Source organism: Anomaloglossus baeobatrachus, chromosome 1 (assembly GCF_048569485.1).
Source record: "Anomaloglossus baeobatrachus isolate aAnoBae1 chromosome 1, aAnoBae1.hap1, whole genome shotgun sequence".
NCBI classification, from domain to species: Eukaryota; Metazoa; Chordata; class Amphibia; order Anura; family Aromobatidae; genus Anomaloglossus; species Anomaloglossus baeobatrachus.
In genome coordinates, this window is record NC_134353.1 from 152,996,136 (window position 1) to 153,017,890 (window position 21,755).

Sequence of the window (21,755 nt, forward strand, 5' to 3'; positions counted from 1 at the left end):
TTACTGCGTCCACTACAATGGGACATTCTCCGCCAATGGGACGAGGAGTCGACGTCCCTCAACAGAGTCGTCGTTCTTTCTCAGGCGGCCAAGGAATCTCTACGGTGGTGGCTTCTTCTCACCTCTTGGTCAAAAAGAAGGTCCTTCCTATCCCCGTCCTGGGCGATAGTTACGACAGACGCGAGTCTATCAGGGTGGGGAGCAGTTTTTCTCCACTACAGCGCTCAGGGTACGTGGACTCAGCAAGAGTCCACTCTTCAGATCAATGTTCTTGAACACAGAGCAGTGTATCTTGCCCTACAATCCTTCCAACAGCGGCTGGAAAGCAAGCATATCCGACTTCAGTCGGACAGCTCCACAGCGGTGGCATACATCAACCACCAAGGAAGAACGCGCAACCGGCAAGCCTTCCAGGAAGTCCGGCAGGTTCTGATGTGGGTGGAAGACACGGCATCCACCATATCCACAATTCACATCCCAAGTGTGGAAACTAGGAAGCTGACTTCCTAAGTCGCTGAGGTGTGGCCGAAAGAGTATGGTCTCCTCACCCGGACGGGTTTCAGGAGATCTGGCGCCGCTGACAGAGGCCGGACGTCGATCTAATGGCGTCACGGCACAACAACAATGTGCCAGCTTCATGGCACGGTTTCACAATCATCGAGCTCTGGCGGCAAACGCCTTAGTTCAGCATTGGTCGCAGTTCCAGCTACCTTAGGTGCCACCTCTGGCATTGTTGCCCAGAGTACTGCGCTAGATCAAGACCGACTGCGGCCGCGCCATCCTCGTCGCTACAAATTGGCCGAGGATGTTGTGGTACTCGGTTCTGTGGTGCCTCACGGTAGGCTAACCGGGGGCACTACCAGACCAATCAGACTGGCTGTCTCAAGGGCCATTCTTCCATTTGAATTCTACGGCCCTCAACCGGATGGTGTGGCATTGAGTCCTGGAACCTAGTGTCGTCAGGATTACCTCAGGACGTGGTTGCCACCATGAGACAGGCTAGCATACCAACGTCCGCCAAGATTGACCACAGGACGTGGAAGATGTTCTTATCTCGGTGCTCGGCGCAGGGTGTTTCTCCCTGGCCGGTTGCATCGTCTATGTTTCCTTCCTTCCTGCAATCTAGGTAGGAAAATGGGTTGTCGCTCAGTTCCCTTTAGGGACAAGTCTCAGCGCTATCTGTATTTTTTCAGAAACGACGACTTCCTCAGGTACGCACGTTCCTACGGGGAGTTTGTCTTCTCAGCACTCCGTACAAGCGGCCGTTAGAGCCCTGAGATCTGAACAAGGTTCTAATTGCTCTCCAGATGCCGCCTTTCGAGCCTTTGAAGGATGTCTCCCTTCCCGTTTTTCACGGGAAGTGGCCTTCTAGTAACGGTCTCGTCTCTTAGGAGAGTTTCCGAGCTAGCAACGCTCTCATACAAACTCCCTTCCTGGTCCTTCACCAGGACAGGGTAGTTCTGCGTCCGGTTCCGGAATTTCTCCCTAAGGTGGTATCCCATTTTCATATCAGGATATCACCTCACCTTCTTTGTGTCCTCGTCCAGTCCATCAATTTCAGAAAGATTTGCATCTGTTGGTTCTGGTGAGAGCACTCAGGTTCTACTTCCCGCATGGCGCTCCTGCGCCACCCGGATGCACTCTTTGTCCTTGTCGCTGGTCGGCGTAAACAGTCGCAAGCTTCCAGATCCACCCTTGCTCGGGGGCTCGAGGAACCAATTCTTGAAACCTACAGTTCTACTGGGCTTCTGGTTCTCTCAAGGCCGAAGGCCCATTCTACCAGAGCCGTGGGTGCATCCTGGGCATTACGGCACCAGGCTACGGCTCAGCAGGTGTGTCAGGCACCCACCTGGTCGAGTCTACTTACTTTTACCAAGCATTATCAGATGCATACCTACGCTTCGGCAGACGCCAGCCTAGGTAGATAAGTCATTCAGGCGGCGGTTGGCCACCTGTAGGAGAGGGCCGTTTGACGGCCCTATCATGAGGTATTCTTTTACCCACCCAGGGATTGCTTTTGGACATCCCAATTGTCTGGGTCTCCCAATGGAGCGACAAAGAAGAAGGGAATTTTGTTTACTTACCGTAAATTCCTTTTCTTCTAGCTCCAATTGGGAGACCCAGCACCCGCCCTGTTTTCTCGGGGTTTTTCTGTTTTTTCGGGTACACATGTTGTTCATGTGGTATGGTTCAGTTCTCCGATGTTTCCTCGGATTGAATTGGTCTTTAAACCAGTTATTGGCTTTCCTCCTTCTTGCTTTGGCACTAAAACTGGTGAGCCAGTGATCCCACTGGGGGTGTATAGCCAGAAGGGGAGGGGCCTTACACTTTTAAGTGTAATACTTTGTGTGGCCTCCAGAGGCAATAGCTATACACCCAATTGTCTGGGTCTCCCAATTGGAGCTAGAAGAAAAGGAATTTACGGTAAGTAAACAAAATTCCCTTCTTTGTAGTATTGACCATAGTCAGGTCCCCATCAGTCAGTGTGCAGCCGGCCTGTCCTCTGTGTGGTCTTACAACATCCGCAGAGGAGCCCATACCAGGGAGGTTCTTGTTCTGCATCGTCTCTGTAATATACCTTGATTTAGTATTTGAAATTAGATCCAGGAGCAGAGCTGAAAATCCAAACTATTCCTTCCAAAACTAGTGAATTATAATACTGGATGTTGTTTGGGTTTTTTTTTTCGTTGCACTGTTTACCGATTGGATTAACTTAGTTCATATTTTGATAGATCGGACATTTCTGAACAGTTGTACCAAATATGTGTATTTTATTTTTTTGATTGTTATATTTTCAATGGGGCAAAAGAGGGGTAATTTGAACTGTTATTTATTTTTATTTATATTTTTAAAACCTTTTTTTAACTCCTCATTGTATTTACTCGTTCCCCTAGGAGACTTGAAGCTTTTAGTCCGATAACGTGTCCTATACAGAGCAGCAATGCATTAGCACTAATCTGTATAGCAGAAATCGCTGTCTCCTATGAATCCCGGCTCGCAGCCGGCATTCATAGGAGGATCGTCATGACAGACAGACACAGCGATCACCAGCTGACCGCTTTCTATCATGCCAACCTATCATATCATGGGTGTGCTAATGGGTGCTCGACAAGAGGCACTCCACACCAGCGCGTGTTGAATCCAGCTGTCAGAGATTGACAACGGGATTTAATTGGTTAACAGCTGCAAGTGGATCAGAGATCCACCCACGACTGTTAGAGACTCATCACGACTGATCAAATCAGTCATCATGTGTGGGGAACAATGCGGGCTTGGCGTGTGAGCCCGCATCAAAGGCAGGGGCGCAACCTGTGACGGAAATATATCTTGAAGGGGGTTAATGACGTGATTTTTAATTTTTTTTTTTCCTTCCTGTGTGTTTGTAATATTTATGATGACATATCCTCCAATAAAAATGCTTTTTATATCTCACAGATAGAGTCTGAAATTAAAGGAAAGAAAAAATGTTTACTCAAAGTGAAACATGAAATCTTAGTGTAAGTAATGTTATTCTGTATTGATTGCTCTGTGCACTCTGGTGTCTGTCAAGGCAAGAGAATATAACTCAGAATGGTTGTTACAGGTTTCTTTCGTGGTTTGTTGTTGTTTTGATTTTTTTTCGCACCGAGAAGAGAACAAAATACAGTCCTGTTCTGGTTATCAAAGATCAACAGACACCTTTTGTTGGATTATTTTTTTAGACTTTATTTCGTTTCTTTTAACTTGTTTTTCTTCATCGTTCCTTATGGGAGACCCAGACCATGGGTGTATAGCTTCTGCCTCCGGAGGACACACAAAGTACTACACTAAAAAGTGTAGCTCCTTTCTCAGAGCATATACACCCCCTGGATAACCAAATCTAGCCAGTTCAATGCTTTGTGTTCAGGAGGCACACATCCACACATGCATTCTCATATGATTTCTGATTTTAAAGAGTTGGAAGAAAAGCGGGTCCAAGCTGGACTCCCGGCATGTCCCTTCTCACCCCACTGTGTCGACGGTGTTGATTTCAAGGCTGGAGCCTTTCATGCCGCGCTCCTTCACCATCCCTCGGGCTCTGGCTTGAAGTGGGAGCCAGCACGGTTCTCACTGCTTTGCAGGAGACCGGTCTCCATCCGCAGCCCTTTCAGGACCCTGCCGGACGGAGCACTCATCCCTCAGGGACCTGGCCCTGCGTCTCATAAGCTAAGTATTGAGACGTTTTTGAGGGGTCCCTTGTACATTTATTGTGGGGAGAGTGTGTTATTTAACTTTGCTGTGATTTCCGGCCGGTTCTCTGGTTTTCACCTGAGAACCGCGCCGAGGGTGCCTGCTCGTCGGCCGCATGGAAAAATTTAGGCCCCGGCTTCGGCTGCGGCCTACTTTCGTTTTCACTGCCCCTGCATGTCAGTCATGCAGAGGGACAGTGCGGCGCCGCCCACCGGCCGTTCAGCCCAGGGGAGGACACTCCTATCTGAGGAGATGTTTCCCTCCCCTGGATATCTCCTTGGCCCTCTGGTTCCCGCTCTTGGACTAGGCCCCGCCCCCCCTCCTCCGTCCGGCGCCATTTTATCAGAGTTCTCACACTGATCGGCGCTGGCTGCTGCATCTCTGCAACCTGTCTGGGGGTCCGAGCTGTGGAATCCGGAGGGCACACAAAACGGTCTGGTAAGCCACAACCTCTGGTTGTGGACTTCCTTATACACTCTCTGGGGGTCATTCTGAAGGAGTGTGTTCTTTACTGCAGAGCCTCCACCTCAGCAGCATGTCTCACACTAGGAGCAAGGCTGCAAGGCTGTACTCAATATGCACTGCATGTAAGCTCGTACTGCCTGAACCGAGCACATATCCACATTGTGATGCCTGCTCTAACATGGTGGTGCCTCAGCCTGGAGTCTCCCCAGTGGTCCCTCCGGCTGCTCCGGCCCCGGTGGCTGAACCCCCGGCTTGGGTAGAATCGTTTTCTAAGGCTATCTCCCAGTCCTTTGCCGACTCCATGGGACAGCTGTCCCGGACTTTGCTGAGCATGCATCAGCCCCCTTCTCAGGGCGCCTCTGCTGCTCCGGCTCGCTCTGCAGAGCTCACAGAGGATTCTTCATCTGCTCCCAGACCCCGTCCTCCTAAAAGGAGACGCAGGGTCCCCTCTCCTTCCTCGTCCCGCGGCTCCGATTCACGAGCTGACTCGCAGGACGAGGAGGATGTCTTTACTGGGGGCTCGGACGCTACCTCCATGTGCCCCATTGATCTGACCGAGGGTGATGCGGATGTTAGTGATTTGATTGCGTCCATTAATTCTGTACTGGACCTCAATCCGCCAGTATCAGAGGAGCAACCCTCTCTGGCAGAAAAGCACCAGTTTACCTTGCCTAAGAGAACAAGGAGTGTGTTCTTTAACCACTCCAGTTTTCAAGCCACTGTGTCCAAGCCCAGAGCCTGTCCTGACAAACGCTTTCCAAAGCGTGGTTCTGATGACCGTTTTCCTTTTCCACCAGAGGTGGTCAAGGAGTGGGCTCTCTCACCAAAAGTAGACCCTCCGGTGTCTAGACTCTCAGCCCGGACAGTTGTATCTGTAGCTGATGGCACCTCCCTTAAGGATCCCTCTGACCGCCAGGTTGACCTCCTGGCCAAGTCTGTCTATGAGGCGGCAGGGGCCTCGTTCTCTCCATCCTTTGCAGCAGTGTGGGCTCTCAAAGCCATCTCTGCTTCCCTAGAGGAGATGCATTCCCTCACTAGGGACTCTATGCCTGAATTGGTTGCCCTAACTTCCCAGGCTTCAGCCTTTTCAGCCTACGCCATGTCTGCCATGCTGGAGGCTTCTCACCGCACTGCGGTGGCCTCCGCTAATTCCCTCGCTATCCGCAGGATTTTGTGGCTGCGAGAGTGGAAGGCAGATGCTTCTTCAAAGAAGTACCTTGCTGGGCTCCCATTTGCCGGGTCCAGGCTGTTCGGTGAACAACTGGATGAAATTATTAAGGAGGCTACTGGCGGGAAGAGTGCTTCCTTGCCACAGACTAAACCCAGGAAACCTGTCCAGGGCAGGAACCAGTCAAGGTTTCGTTCCTTTCGTTCCTCTAACTGGGCGGCTTCTAAGCCCTCGGCCTCGTTCACTAACTCAGCCAAGGACCAGAAGCCCACCTGGCGCAAGAAGCCGCGTCCACAAAGGTCCGCAGGAGCTGCTGCCACCAAGGCAGCCTCCTCTTGACTATCTGGCCGAGCCGGCAACGTCCTTGGTCGGTGGCAGACTCTCCCACTTTGGCGACGTGTGGTTTCAACACGTCTCCGATCAGTGGGTGCGGGATATCATCTCCCACGGCTACAGGATAGAGTTCTCTTCCAGCCCGCCAAACAGATTCTTTCTGTCAACTCCCCCCTGCTCCAAGGCCGCCGCCTTCTCTCAGGCCGTGGCATCCTTGCAGGCCAACGGAGTAATTGTACCGGTTCCCGCCAGGGAACGGTTCAGAGGTTTTTACTCAAATCTCTTCCTAGTCCCCAAAAAGGACGGTTCCTTCCGGCCTATCCTGGATCTCAAGCTTCTCAACAAGCATGTTCAGGTGCGGCATTTTCGCATGGAGTCTCTGCGATCAGTCATTGAGACCCAAGGAGATTTCCTGGCATCCATCGACATCAGAGATGCCCATCTGCATGTGCCAATTGCAGTTTCACACCAGCGTTGGCTACGTTTTGCAATCGGAGAGGAACATTTCCAATTCGTGGCTCTCCCCTTCGGGTTAGCCACGGCCCCTCGAGTATTTACCAAGGTCATGGCAGCAGTGGTTGCGGTTCTGCACCTCCAGGGGTTGGCAGTGATTCCTTACCTGGACGACCTTCTTGTCAAGGCTTCATCCAGTGCAGACTGTCAGCGGAGTGTCTCGCTCACTCTCGCCACGCTTGTTCAATTCGGGTGGCTTGTCAATCTGCCCAAGTCCACTCTGACCCCGACCCAAAAACTTACGTACCTAGGGATGCAATTCGAGACTCTGCCGGCACTTGTGAAGCTGCCCTTAGTCAAACAGCAGTCCCTCCATCTGGCGGTGCGCTCTCTGTTGAGGCCCCGCCCTCATTCCATCAGGCACCTCATGCAGGTGCTGGGTCAGATGGTGGCGTCAATGGAAGCGGTTCCCTTTGCCCAGTTCCATCTGCGTCCTCTGCAGCTGGACATTCTCCGCTGTTGGGACAAGCGGACTTCTTCCTTGCACAGGTTGGTGGCTCTGTCGCCACAGACCAGGAACTCTCTTCAGTGGTGGCTTCGGCCCCTCTCCCTGTCTCAGGGACGCTCCTTCCTGATCCTGTCCTGGGTGATTCTCACCACGGATGCAGTCTATCCGGCTGGGGAGCAGTATTTCTCCACCACCGAGCACAGGGCACTTGGACTCCGTCCGAATCAGCCCTCTCAATCAATGTGCTGGAAATCAGAGCTGTGCTCCTAGCTCTCGTAGCCTTTCACCACCTGTTGGCGGGCAAGCACATTCGAGTCCAGTCAGACAACGCGACAGCAGTTGCCTACATCAATCACCAGGGCGGGACTCGCAGCCGCCTGGCAATGTTGGAGGTTCAACGCATCCTTCAGTGGACGGAGGACTCAAAGTCCACCATATCCGCAGTCCACATCCCAGGCGTGGAAAACTGGGAGGCAGATTATCTCAGCCGTCAAACCGTGGACAGCGGCGAGTGGGCTCTGCATCCGGCAGTGTTCCGGTCGATCTGCCGCAAGTGGGGCACTCCGGAAGTGTATCTAATGGCATCCCGGCACAACAACAAGGTCCCGGTTTACGTGGCTCGCTCCCACTATCCCCAGGCCTTTGCAGCGGACGCGCTGGTTCAGGATTGGTCCCAGTTCCGTCTGTCTTACGTGTTTCCCCCTCTAGCTCTCTTGCCCAGAGTCCTGCACAAAATCAGAATGGAGGGCTGTCGGGTTATACTCATTGCTCCAGACTGGCCCAGGCGAGCTTGGTACCCAGACCTGCTCCGCCTGTCCGTAGAGGTGCCGTGGCATCTCCCGGACCGCCCAGACCTTCTCTCTCAAGGTCCGTTTTCCCGCCAGAATTCTGCGGCTCTCAGATTGACGGCGTGGCTCTTGAGTCCTGGATCCTGACGGCTTCCGGCATTCCTCCCGAAGTCATCTCCACTATGACTCAGGCTCGGAAGTCTTCCTCGGCCAAGATTTACCACAGGACTTGGAGAATTTTCCTGTCCTGGTGTCGTTCTTCCGGGCATGCCTCTTGGCCTTTTTCCTTACCGACCATCCTGTCCTTTCTACAGTCCGGTCTGCAGCTAGGACTATCCCTCAATTCCCTTAAGGGACAGGTCTCGGCGCTGTCAGTGTTGTTCCAGCGGCGTATCGCCCGACTGGCCCAGGTGCGCTCCTTCATGCAGGGCGCATCTCACATCATTCCACCTTACCGGTGGCCTTTGGATCCCTGGGACCTTAATCTGGTCCTCACGACCTTACAGAAACCCCCCTTTGAGCCTCTTAGGGAGATTTCTTTGTTTCCACTTTCACAAAAGGTCGTTTTTCTGGTGGCCATAACTTCTCTCAGGAGAGTCTCGGATTTGGCTGCGCTCTCTTCGGAGTCACCTTTTTTGGTTTTTCACCAAGACAAGGTGGTTCTCCGTCCGACTCCGGACTTTCTCCCTAAGGTGGTGTCTCCTTTCCACCTTAACCAGGACATTTCATTGCCTTCCTTTTGTCCGGCTCCTGTGCATCGCTTTGAGAAAGCGTTGCGTACTTTAGATCTGGTGCGGGCGCTCCGGATCTATGTGTCACGCACCGCTGTTCTTAGGCGGTGCACCTCTTTTTGTACTGACCACAGGTCAGCGCAAGGGTCTCTCGGCTTCTAAACCGACCCTGGCTCGTTGGATTAGGTCGGCCATATCCGATGCCTACCAGTGGTCTCAGGTGCCTCCCCCGCCGGGGATCAAGGCGCATTCGACCAGAGCTGTCGGTGCCTCTTGGGCTTTCAGGCACCAGGCTACGGCTCAGCAGGTCTGTCAGGCTGCCACTTGGTCTAGTCTGCACACCTTTTCGAAGCACTATCAAGTGCATGCTCATGCTTCGGCAGATGCGAGCTTGGGCAGACGCATCCTTCAGGCAGCTGTCGCCCACTTGTGAAGTTAGGTTTTGCCTACTTCTCAGTTTTGTTTATTTCCCACCCATGGACTGCTTTGAGACGTCCCATGGTCTGGGTCTCCCATAAGGAACGATGAAGAAAAAGAGAATTTTGTTTACTTACCGTAAATTCTTTTTCTTATAGTTCCGACATGGGAGACCCAGCACCCTCCCTGTTGCCTGTTGGCAGTTTTCTTGTTCCGTGTGTTTTCACCGGCTGTTGTTGTTGAGGTTCCGGTTGTTCCGGGTTTTGCTCTGTCTCTACTTGTGGGTGGATGTCCTCCTTCAGCTTTTGCACTAAACTGGCTAGATTTGGTTATCCAGGGGGTGTATATGCTCGGAGGGAGGAGCTACACTTTTTAGTGTAGTACTTTGTGTGTCCTCCGGAGGCAGAAGCTATACACCCATGGTCTGCGTCTCCCATGTCGGAACTATAAGAAAAAGAATTTACGGTAAGTAAACAAAATTCTCTTTTTTTCATTTGACTCTTTCCATGCCAAAGACGTATCTCCTACATCCTTGCAAGGTCGCACATAAGTAGTTGAGGATGTAGTAATCCAGCCATATCTTAGCTTGCATCTCGTACAGAAGCGATCTAGGGCTTATTTTGACATGGAGATTATCTGCTTCAAAATGAGTCTAGACACATTTTGGTAATCATGATTCAGCCCTAGATAAAATGGGATAAATTGAGAGCTTTGGATATCTGCAGTTCCCATTCCCAATTTAGACTGTGATATCTCGAGCTGCGTTGTGACTATTGCAAGCAAAGAATGGAGCGGTAGAACGCATGATTTTTTTTAAGAGCCTTATTTCTCAAACGCTGGGGGCCCCTACGAAAGATTACTTGCCAGTACATGAGTCTGACACGTTATAAAGGTGCAGTAACATCTGCTTATAAAACACAGTTCCGATGTTGCTCCTGAAGTGTCTTGGAGTGAGATGCGAGTGTCATTCCGTATGTCATGCGAGTGCTTTTTTTTTTCCCCCATCATCTTGTCTCAGTATGTGGTCAGTATGCAGTCTGTGTGACATGCGTTTTTAACATGGAGTTTTACATACTGTCAAAAGCTAGATAGATAAAATATAGATTAATGTGTGAAACATATATAATGTCCCACTCCCCTCTATTTTGTAATCTTGCACCCTTTAGTGCCTTTCATGTGGCACTGAAGGGTGTTTATCCTTGTTTTTAGCCCAAAATTCATTATTTTCCCCAAAAAAAATGATGTGGGGGTCCCTCCTATTTTTGGTAGCCAGCTAAGATGAAGCAGACAGTGGCAGTTTGCAGACCACAGCTGGCAGCTTTACCTTGGCTAGTAAGAAAACTGAGGCCACCCCACGCTGTTATTTTAAATAATTTATGTAAAAATAAATACGTTATTTAAAAAAAACACAAAACATGCGGTCCCCTCAAATTGGATCACCAGCAAAGGTAAAGCGGACTGCTCTGGTCTGGTGTTTTCAGACTAGGGAGGCACATGGTTATTGAGCACTCCCCAGCGTAAAAATAGCAGGCCGCAGATGCGCCAATCCTTGCACTTCGCATCGGCTCTTCTCGTTGCCCTGGTGTGGTGGCAAACGGGATAATAAATGGGGATTGATGTCAGCTGTGAATTGCCAGCTGATATCAACCCTGGTATTAGTCATGGGTAAGCTTCTATAAGATACCCCCCCATTACTAATCCAGTTCTTGAACAAAGTAAAATAAATTTTATTTGGACAAACACCCCCCGACTACAGCTATCCTTCACCAATTTATTACAATTTTTTTAAAAAAATTGTCCGACGTAATCCATATCAAAGTCCCATGACGATTCCCAAAATAGAACCTGAAAAACACATATAAAAAGAGAAAATTATTAAAGAAATAAAGACAAGACACCCTCATTCAGCAATTTATTTCCCTGCAAAAACCCTAATCCATGGTCCGACGTAATCCAATAAGGGGGTCCCACGACGATCCATACTCACTGTCCCAGTCAATAAAGAACAGAATGTTTTCCAATGGCTGGGAGAACAGTGCCTGCACTCACACTCTGTGAGAAGCAGTGCAGTGATATAAACTAACCTCATGAGGTCAGCCAGCTCACTGTAGGGGCTCAAGCCTCAATGTGTGAACAGCTGCTGGCCTGACGAGCACTGACATCATGTGGTTATTTCCGTCCATTACCGGTGGCGATGAACTCCACTGATCTTGTGACATCACCGCTAGTCACGGAGTTCCATGACCGCTGCGTTCTCACGCCAAGTATTGCGAGACCCCGCAACGTCCCGGTTTATCACAGCTGCAAGCCGCTAGCGATACTTGATGTGAGAAATCGGCAGTCATTGAACTCGGTGACAAGCGCTGATGTCACGAGTTCATTGAAATTCATCGCCACATTTAATCAACTGAGCTAACCTCATGACGTCAGCGCTCGTCAGGCCCGCGGCTGCTCACACACTGAGGTGTGAGCCCTTGCAGTGAGGTGAGCTGACCTCATAAGGTTAGCTCATGTCACTGTACTGCTTCTCACAGCAGTGTGTACGTGCAGGCACTCCTCCCTCAGCCAATGGGGAACATTCTGTTCATTGACTGGGCCAGCGAATATGATCGTCGTGGGACCTCGCGTGGATTACGTCGGACCTGCAGGGTGGTTTTGGGGGTTAATAAACTGGTGAAAGAGGATGTTTCTTTGTCTTTCAAATAAAGGATTTTTTCAGTGTTTGTTTTTTTACTTTCACTTACAGATTAGTGATGGGGGGTCTCATAGACTCTCCCCATTACTAATCTAGGGCTTACTGGCAGCTGTGGGTTGTTATTAACCCCTGCTATTACCCCCGATTTCCACTGTACCAGGGCAATCTGAAAGTGCCGGGATGGTCACATCTAATGGATGCGACAATTCTGGGGGGCTGCAGGCTGCTATTTTTACGCTGGGGGGCTCCCAATAACTATGGGTCTCCTAAGCTTGAGAATACCAACCCCCAGATATCAGACTTTATCATTGCTGGTGTCAAAATGAGGGGGGGGACCGCACGCCGTTTTTTTAAAATTATTGAAATAATTTTTAAAACGCCGCAGGCGGTTCCTCTTATTTTGATATGCAGCCATGATGAGCGCATGGCCGTGGTCTGCAGCCTGTAGCTGTGGCTTTATCTGTGTTATCAATACACTGGGTACAATATATCAATTGTTTCATTTTTTTTTTAATTTATTTTATACCAAAATACAGACCCGCACACAGGTTCTATGATTCCAACCAATCACAGACGCTGTCTGGGGGCATGGTCTGACTAGAGGCAATCAGATACGTCTGTAGGTGGGGAAAGCTCTGAATATGCATTAGAGATAATTGTCGGATCCGGAAGTAGCGCTGCAGCTGCGGGAACTCTGTAATGTACTTCTGTAACTCTTTTTTTCAATACTTGACATGGATGTGACTGGCAGGGAGAGGATGGTTTTTAAAAATGCAGATCTATGTGCGGTCCCTGTTCCACGTGTTTTTCTCACACCCAGTCACTTGTATTGCCGAGGTATGGAGCCAATCTCAGCATGCTGCCATTTGCTCTGCATGCAGGAGATTTCAATAAGCTAAAACTAGCAGAAATGCTTTGCTCTATTGGTTAACATTGGTGCAAGTGCAATGCAATATTTTCTCGCATTGCACTCAGATTTTATATGCAGATGTGACTCCACCCTAAAGGAGGAGATCCCAGCATACGGTGCACTATTATTAATGGATCCCCATTCTCATTGCATGTGGTTCATGGTGAAAAACTTGAATATTTAGGTATTTTAGGTACCGTATTTGACCGGGTGAATGTCTTATTTTAAATGTAGGAAGTTGAGCTCCCATTGATGAGCTGGTACACATAAGTACATATTTGGTTATTCTATAGGAAACAATGGGCAAAATGACTCTGATGGCCTGATGAAAATATAAAAGTATAGCTGTACCGTTAGTAGTCTATAATAATTTGTATTGTTTCCATGCTTTCAGAAAGATGTACAGTCTGTATTTTTGTTTAAAAAATAGAAATGCTGACACTCTATCTTGATTTCTTTATCGTTCCTTTGGGAGACCCAGACCTTGGGTGTTTAGCTTCTGCCTCTGGAGGACACACAAAGTACTACACCTAAAAGTGTAGCTCCTCCCTCTGAGCTTATACACCCCCTGGTGAGCCAGTCCCAGCCAGTTTATCGCTTTGTGTTCAGGAGGCATACATCCACATATGCATTCTCATATGATTTTTTGCTTTTTGGAAAGAGATTGAAGAAGTGCGGGTCCACGTCTGGACTCCCGGCATGTCCCTTCTCACCCCACTGTGTCGGTGGTGTTGTAAGGTTGATTTCCAAGGCTGGAGCCTTACATGCCGTGCTCCTTCACCATCCCTCCTGGGCTCTGGCTTGAAGTGGGAGCCAGCGCGGTCTCCATGCCTGGCAGGAGACCAGTCTCCGTCCACAGCCCTTTAGGACTCTGCTGGACTGGAGCACTCATCCCCAGGGACCTGGCCCTGCGTCTCAGCAGCTAAGTACCTGAGACGTTCATATGTTGGGGGTCCCTGTTCTTTATTGTATGGGGAGAGTGTGTTTGCTGTATTTATTTTGGCATTTCCGGCTGGTTCTCTGGCTTTCGCCCGAGAACCGCGCCGATGTTGCCTGCGCGTCGGCCTCGCTGCTCAAATTTAGGCCGCGGCTTCGCCGGAGGCCTAGTTTCTGTTAACTGCCCTCGCATGTCACTCATGCAGAGGGACAGGCACGGCTCCTCCCGGCGGCCGTCCTGCACAGGGGAGGGACACTCCCCACTGCTTGTGCGTGTCTCCTCCCCTGCAGGTCTCTATGGCCCTCCAGATCCCGCTTTCCTACAGGGACGCCCCCAAGTCCCGCCCCCTCTCTTCGCTCCGGCGGTCATTTTCTTGGACAGGGTTCACTCTGCGCTGGGCCATCCTGCACTCTGCATCCCTGCTGAGGTGCTGTGCACCTGCTGCCTGAACTGGGGGTCCGGGCTTCGGGATCTGGAGGGCACACAACGCCGCTTTCAGCGGTCTGGTAAGCCACAGCCGGTCTCTGGTTGTGGACCTCTGTATATACTCCCTGGGGTTCATTCTCTTTGTAGAAGCTGTCCCCACTCCAGCAGCATGTCTCACACGAGGAGCAAGGCTCCAAAGCTTTATAATGTATGCGCTGCATGTAAGCTCCTGCTGCCTGAACCGAGCACCTATCCACATTGTGATGTCTGCTCTAACTTGGCGGTGCCACAGCCTGGAGTCTCACCCCCAGTGGTCTCTCAGGCTGCTTCTGCACCTGTGGCTGAACCCCCGGCCTGGGTAGAGTCCTTCTCCAGGTCTATCTCCCAGTCTTTTGCTGAGTCCATGGGACTTCTGTCCAGGACTTTGATGAATATGCATCAGCCCACTTCACAGGGTGCCTCTAATGCTCTTGCTAAGGGTCCTTTAGGATCCCTATCATCTGACCTCCGTCCACCGGAGCTCACAGAGGATTCATCATCAGGGCACAGACCCCGTCCTCCTAAGAGGAGCCGCAGGGTTTCCTCTCCCTCCTCATCCCGCGGCTCTGATTCAAGAGCTGACTCGCAAAATGAGGAGGATGCCTTTACAGGGGGCTCGGAGGCTAACTCCATGTGCCCCATTGATCTTTCCGAGGGTGACTCAGATCTTAGTGACTTGATTGCTTCCATTAATTCTGTACTGGATCTCAATCCGCCAGTATCAGAGGAGCAACCCTCTCTGGCAGAAAAGCACCAGTTTACCTCGCCTAAGAGAGTAAAGAGTGTGTTCTTTAACCACTCCAGTTTTCAGACCGCTGTGACCAAACCCAGGGCCTGTCCTGACAAACGCTTCCCAAAGCGTGGTTCTGATGACCGTTTTCCCTTTTCCACCTGAGGTGGTCAAGGAGTGGGCTCACTCCCCAAAGGTAGACCCTCCGGTGTCTAGGCTCTCAGCCCGGACCGTTGTGTCGGTGGCTGATGGCACTTCCCTTAAAGATTCCACTGACCGTCAGATTGACCTTCTGGTCAAATCCGTGTATGAAGCGGCGGGGGCCGCGTTTTCCCCAACTTTTGCAGCAGTGTGGGCTCTCAAAGCCACCTCTGCTTCTCTAGAGGAGATGCATTCCCTCACCAGGGAATCTATGCCTGAGATGGTTGCCTTACCTTCTCAAGCTTCAGCTTTTTCATCTTATGCCATGTCTGCCATGCTAGAGGCTTCTCACCGCACTGCGGTGGCTTCGGCTAATTCCCTCGTTATCCGCAGGATCTTGTGGCTTCGAGAGTGGAAGGCAGATGCTTCTTCAAAGAAGTACCTTGCTGGGCTCCCTTTTGCTGGTTCCCGGCTGTTCGGTGAACAGCTGGATGATTTTATTAAAGAAGCTACTGGCGGGAAGAGTACTTCCATGCCACAAACCAAGACCAGGAAACCTGCCCAGGGTAGGAATCAGTCGAGGTTTCGCTCCTTTCGTTCCTCCAACTGGTCGTCCTCCAAGCCCTCCGCCTCGTCCGCTAACTCAGCTAAGGACCAGAAATCCAACTGGCGCCCAAAAGCGCGTCCACAGAAGACCGCAGGAGGTTCTGTCACTAAGGCAGCCTCCTCGTGACTCTGCCGGCTCCAGCAACGTCCTTAGTCGGTGGCAGGCTCTCCCACTTTGGCGACGCTTGGTTTCAACAAGTCTCCGATCAGTGGGTGAGAGATATCCTCTCTCACGGCTACAGGATAGAATTCTCTTCCAGCCCGCCAAACAGATTTTTTCTCTCAACTCCCCCCTGCTCCAAGGCCGCCGCCTTCTCACAGGCCGTGGCAGCCTTGCAGGCCAACGGAGTAATTGTACCAGTTCCCGCCCGGGAACGGTTCAGAGGTTTTTACTCAAACCTCTTCCTAGTTCCCAAAAAGGACGGTACCTTCCGGCCCATGCTTGATCTCAAGCTTCTCAACAAGCATGTTCGGGTGCGGCACTTTCGCATGGAGTCTCTGCGATCAGTCATTGCCTCAATGACCCAAGGGGATTTCCTGGCGTCCATCGACATCAGAGATGCCTATCTACATGTGCCAATTGCAGTTTCACACCAGCGTTGGCTACGTTTTGCAATAGGAGAAGATAATTTCCAATTCGTGGCTCTCCCCTTCGGGTTAGCCACGGCCCCTCGGGTATTCACCAAGGTCATGGCAGCAGTGATTGCGGTTCTGCACCTCCAGGGGTTGGCAGTGCTCCCTTACCTGGACGACCTTCTAGTCAAGGCTCCATCCAGCGCAGACTGTCAGCGGAGTGTCTCGCTCACTCTCGCCACTCTAGCCCAATTCGGGTGGCTTGTCAATCTTCCCAAATCCACTCTGACTCCAACCCAGAGTCTCACGTACCTAGGGATGCAGTTCGAGACTTTGCCGGCACTTGTGAAGTTGCCCTTAAACAAACAGCAGTCTCTCCAGCTGGCGGTGCGCTCTCTGCTGAGGCCCCGCCGTTATACCCTCAGGCGTCTGATGCAGCTGCTGGGTCAAATGGTGGCGTCCATGGAGGCTGTTCCCTTTGCCCAGTTCCATCTGCGCCCCCTGCAGCTGGACATTCTCTGCTGTTGGGACAAGCGGCCTTCCTCCTTACACAGGTTAGTGGCTCTGTCGCCACGGACCAGGAGCTCTCTTCAGTGGTGGCTTCGGCCCCTCTCCCTGTCCCAAGGGCGCTCCTTCCTGGCCCCGTCCTGGGTGATTCTCACCACGGATGCCAGTCTATCCGGCTGGGGAGCGGTATGTCTCCACCACAGAGCGCAGGGCACTTGGACTCCGTCCGAGTCAGCCCTTTCAATCAATGTGCTGGAAACCAGAGCCGTGCTTCTAGCATTTCACCACCTGCTGGCGGGCAGGCACATTCGAGTCCAGTCAGACAACACGACAGCGGTTGCCTACATCAATCATCAAGGCGGGACACATCCCAGGCGTGGACAACTGGGAGGCAGATTATCTCAGCCATCAAAGCGTGGACGGTGGCGAGTGGTCCCTGCACCCGGCAGTATTTCAGTCGATCTGCCGCAAATGGGGCACTCCGGACGTGGACCTAATGGCATCCCGTCACAACAACAAAGTTCCTGTTTACGTGGCTCGCTCCCACGATCCTCAGGCCTTCGCCGCGGACGCTCTGGTTCAGGACTGGTCCCAGTTTCGTCTGTCCTACGTGTTTCCCCCTCTAGCTCTCTTGCCCAGAGTCCTGCGCAAGATCAGAATGGAGGGTCGTCGAGTCATCCTCATTGCACCTGACTGGCCCAGGCGAGCTTGGTATCCGGATCTGCTCCAACTGTCCGTAGAGATGCCGTGGCATCTCCCGGACCGTCCAGATCTACTCTCGCAAGGTCCGTTTTTCCGCCCGAATCCTGCGGCCCTCAAATTGACGGCGTGGCTCTTGAGTCCTGGATTTTGACGGCTTCTGGTATTCCCCCTGAAGTCATCTCCACTATGACTCGGGCCCGCAAGTCTTCCTCCGCTAAGATCTATCACAGGACTTGGAAAATTTTCCTGTCCTGGTGTCGCTCTACCGGCCATCCTCTTTGGCCATTCTCCTTGCCGACTCTTCTGTCTTTTCTACAGTCCGGTCTGCAGCTAGGACTGTCCCTCAACTCTCTCAAGGGACAAGTTTCGGCTCTGTCAGTTCTGTTCCAGCGGCGTCTCGCTCGGCTGGCTCAGGTCCGCACCTTCATGCAGGGCGCGTCTCACATCATTCCGCCTTACCGGCGGCCCTTGGACCCCTGGGACCTTAACTTGGTTCTCACAGTCTTGCAGAAACCCCCCTTTTGAGCCTCTTAGGAAGGTTTCTTTGTATCGTCTTTCACAGAAAGTGGCCTTTCTGGTTGCCATAACTTCTCTCAGGAGAGTCTCTGATTTGGCTGCGCTCTCCACGGAGTCACCTTTTTTTAGTCTTTCATCAAGACAAGGTGGTTCTCCGTCCGACTCCAGACTTTCTTCCTAAGGTGGTCTCTCCCTTCCACCTTAACCAGGACATTACCTTACCTTCCTTCTGTCCGGCCCCTGTTCATCGCTTTGAAAAAGCTCTACATACTCTAGATCTGGTGCGTGCTCTCCGGATTTATGTGTCTCGCACCGCTGCGCTTAGGCGTTGCACCTCTCTTTTTGTGCTAACCACAGTTTGGCGCAAGGGCCTCCCTGCTTCTAAGCCGACCTTAGCCCGTTGGATTAGGTCGACCATTTCGGACGCCTACCAGAGAACGCAGGCGCCTCCCCCGACGGGGATCAAAGCACACTCGACCAGAGCTGTCGGTGCCTCTTGGGCTTTTAGGCAACAGGCTATGGCTCAACAAGTCTGTCAGGCTGCCACTTGGGCTAGCCTGCATACCTTCTCGAAGCACTACCAAGTGCATGCTCATGCTTCGGCAGATGCGAGCTTGGGCAGACGCATCCTTCAGGCGGCGTTCGCCCACTTGTGAAGTTAGGTTCTGCCTACTTCTTAGTTTTTCTGTTTATTTCCCACCCAGGGACTGCTTTGGAACGTCCCAAGGTCTGGGTCTCCCAAAGGAACGATAAAGAAAAAGAGAATTTTGTTTACTTACCATAAATTCTTTTTCTTATAGTTTCGTCTTGGGAGACCCAGCACCCTCCCTGTTGCCTGTTGGCAATTTCCTTGTTCCGCGTGTTTTCACCGGCTGTTGTCGTGGACAGAGTCTCCGGTTGTTCCGGCTCTTGCTCTGTTCTACTTGTGGGTGGCTATTCTCCTTCAGCTTTTGCACTAAACTGGCTGGGACTGGCTCACCAGGGGGTGTATAAGCTCAGAGGGAGGAGCTACACTTTTAAGTGTAGTACTTTGTGTGTCCTCCGGAGGCAGAAGCTAAACACCCAAGGTCTGGGTCTCCCAATATGGAACTATAAGAAAAAGAATTTACAGTAAGTAAACAAAATTCCTTTTTTTTTTTTTTTTTTTTTTTTTTTTTTTTTTTAGGAAGCAGCCCAAATTAATTAAGCTACAAAAAGCGTGTTCAGAGCTGGAGCAAAAGGATAAATCGCGCAAGAGTGCAATAGCTTTCCTTCAAAATCTTACACACTTACGAGACGATTATATGAAGTTCAAGTCTGAAAATCCCCATGTGAAGGAAACTGTAAGTGTTTCATTAAGACTTTTAAAGTATTGGTTTGTTTGTAATGTTGTCTCCAATTGTCATAAAAGCAAAACAGATTGATGAATTCCTTGCACAGTGTCCCTCCTCACATTTTTAATCATTTCCATGGATAAAAGCTTTTGGGGCCATTGTCAGCATAGGCAGAGGTCTCAGAAGTCGGAGTCCAAAGTTTCATACTTGTATAATTTGTCTAATTAGCAGGACATAGAGTAAAAACAATGGGAAAAACCCGTGACACAAGTTTAACCTGTACCCTAAGGGATCACTAAAAAGCTTAGAGGTTGTGGCAAATTAGCCTGTAGATCTAAATCCTTTGTCACTCCAGCTCTATTCTCCGCCCAACACCACTTCCTCCTGTGCTTGACTGACAGCCTCTGCTGTGTGATTTCAGACAAAGGAGCCATCAGTCAAGCAGGAGGAGGCGATGCTGGGTGGGAAATAGAGCTGGAGTGACAGAAGCTTCAGATCTACCATAGCTTTTCAGTCTCGTTTGCATATCAATTCCAACATTTAATTTTTCAGCAAAGGGGGAACAGACAATCCATGTTAAGAACTGGACTTGTCTTTGGAAGAGCAAGATTTGACTATAAATAGTTTGGAGTGTGTAATCCTGCTGACAGATTCCCTTGAAATGGGTACAGTTGCAAAGTGCTTAGAACAACAAACAACTTGGCAATTTACCTGTTATCAAAAATCCTCCCATTCTCACTTTAAGGCCCCCTGCTTGCAGAGCATTGCGTGCCGGCATGCAGAGCATTGCGTGCCGGCATGCAGAGCATTGCGTGCCGGCATGCAGAGCATTGCGTGCCGGCATGCAGAGCATTGCGTGCCGGCATGCAGAGCATTGCGTGCCGGCATGCAGAGCATTGCGTGCCGGCATGCAGAGCATTGCGTGCCGGCATGCAGAGCATTGCGTGCCGGCATGCAGAGCATTACCTGTGGTCGTGCCGGCATGCAGAGCATTGCAGGTGGGCATGCAGAGCATTGCGGGCAGGCATGCAGAGCATTGCATGCAGGATTGCGTGCATGCAGTGCGGGCGGGTGTGCATGAATAGCATTGTGGGCGCGCATGCATGCAGAGCATTGCAGGCGGGTGTGCAGAACATGGCGTGCATCTGTGTGAGCGTGTGGCAGAGCATTGTGTGCATGCGTGTGGCAGAGCATTTTGTGCATGCGTGTGGCAGAGCATTTTGTGCATGTATGTGGCAGAGCATTGCGTGTGATTGTGCGTGCATGCAGAGCAATGTGTGCGGGCATGCAGGCAGAGCATTGTGTGCGTGTCGCAGAGCATTGTGGGCGTGCGTGTGGTAGAACATTGCGGGTGGGCATGCATGCGGCAGAGCATTGCGGGCGTGCCTGTGGCAGAACATTGCGGGTGGGCGTGCATGCGGCAGAGCATTGCTGGACTGGGGCGTGCAGAGCGCTATGTGGGGAGCAATATGTGGTCACCAACAAAATGGCTCTGCACTGTGTCCCTACATTTAATCTTCCTTATCCTTTTGGAAACATCCAGATTGGGAGGGGGAGGTGACAGCACTCACAGGAGAGCAGATTCCGCTCACTTTTACTGCAGCTGTAATCTGAGCTAGTTCTACAGTAGGATTTCTGTAGGATTTCATCAGCTGCTCCCCCTAGTGTTCTGAAGTTAGCCGTATCGCTGGCTCTCACCAGCTTCAGAGTTCTGGACCTCCTCTGATGCTGCATCTGCTTGCAGCATAGGAAAGCACCCAGTAGCACAGCCGTGGCACAAGTCCAGACTGTTAATCATTAGGATCAAGTCCTGGGGTAAGTCACTGCACACTCTAATTCGAAGATGCAAACAACTTTTTTATTACGCAGACAATGTTACGACTCCATCCCTCCCCTGGTCTTTATCATCTAGATGCTGAGTCTAAGTTGGAGAAATGAAGTGCTACAGTGTGAATGTGGTGTGCGCAGGATGTGGGTGCGTCAATATAATTTATGTTGCATATAGAACAACATTTCTACGTTGTCTGTATAATAAAAGAGTTGTTTGCATCTTCGAATCTTGAGTGTGCGGTGATTTACCCCATGACTGAATTATGGGCATCAAATCCTGATCAACCAGCACCTTCTCACTTTACTATGTTCATGCCAATTTTCTCTACTTACATCAGGATCACACCACATTCCCCAGCAAGTAGAACACTGGGAGAATGGGGAGCAGTGCGCTCCTGATCATCAAAGTTGAGAACAGCAGTTTATGGCATGTTGTCTAGCATCATATTACAAAATTATTGCTAATGCCACAACGCAACGCTTGTTCATATGAAAATACCCTTCTTCTAATTTCCCCTTCAGTATGTCATTGAAGTGTGGGAGGAAACCGGAGTGCCCAAGGGAAACCCATGCAAACAGGGGAGAACATCCAACCTCAATGTAGTTATAGCAATACATAGCAATGGCTTATATTGGATGGATTTATTTGGTTTGTCATTATTGAATTTTGATGTCTTAAATCTATTTATTTTCTGATTAAATTTGTTTGGAAAAATATTTTCAGTATGGGTCCTCCTCTGTCCCAGCATTTTTGTGGG

At 50.7% G+C, this 21,755-nt stretch overlaps 1 protein-coding gene across 6 annotated transcripts in view; it reads left to right on the forward strand.

Moving 5' to 3' along the window:
* CENPU (centromere protein U) overlaps positions 1–21,755 on the forward strand; it is a 125,580-nt gene that overhangs the window by 102,319 nt on the left and 1,506 nt on the right. For 5 of the 6 annotated variants that reach the window (XM_075347137.1, XM_075347139.1, XM_075347140.1 and 2 more), the window contains 3 exons: positions 3,436–3,497; positions 19,020–19,176; positions 21,722–21,755. The exon at positions 21,722–21,755 is cut by the window's right edge and continues 1,506 nt beyond it. In XM_075347137.1, the coding sequence (XP_075203252.1) occupies positions 3,436–3,497; positions 19,020–19,176; positions 21,722–21,755 (253 nt within the window). Of the gene's footprint in view, positions 1–3,435; positions 3,498–19,019; positions 19,177–21,721 lie in introns of those variants that run through there. The other variant, XM_075347142.1, reaches the window with a different exon arrangement.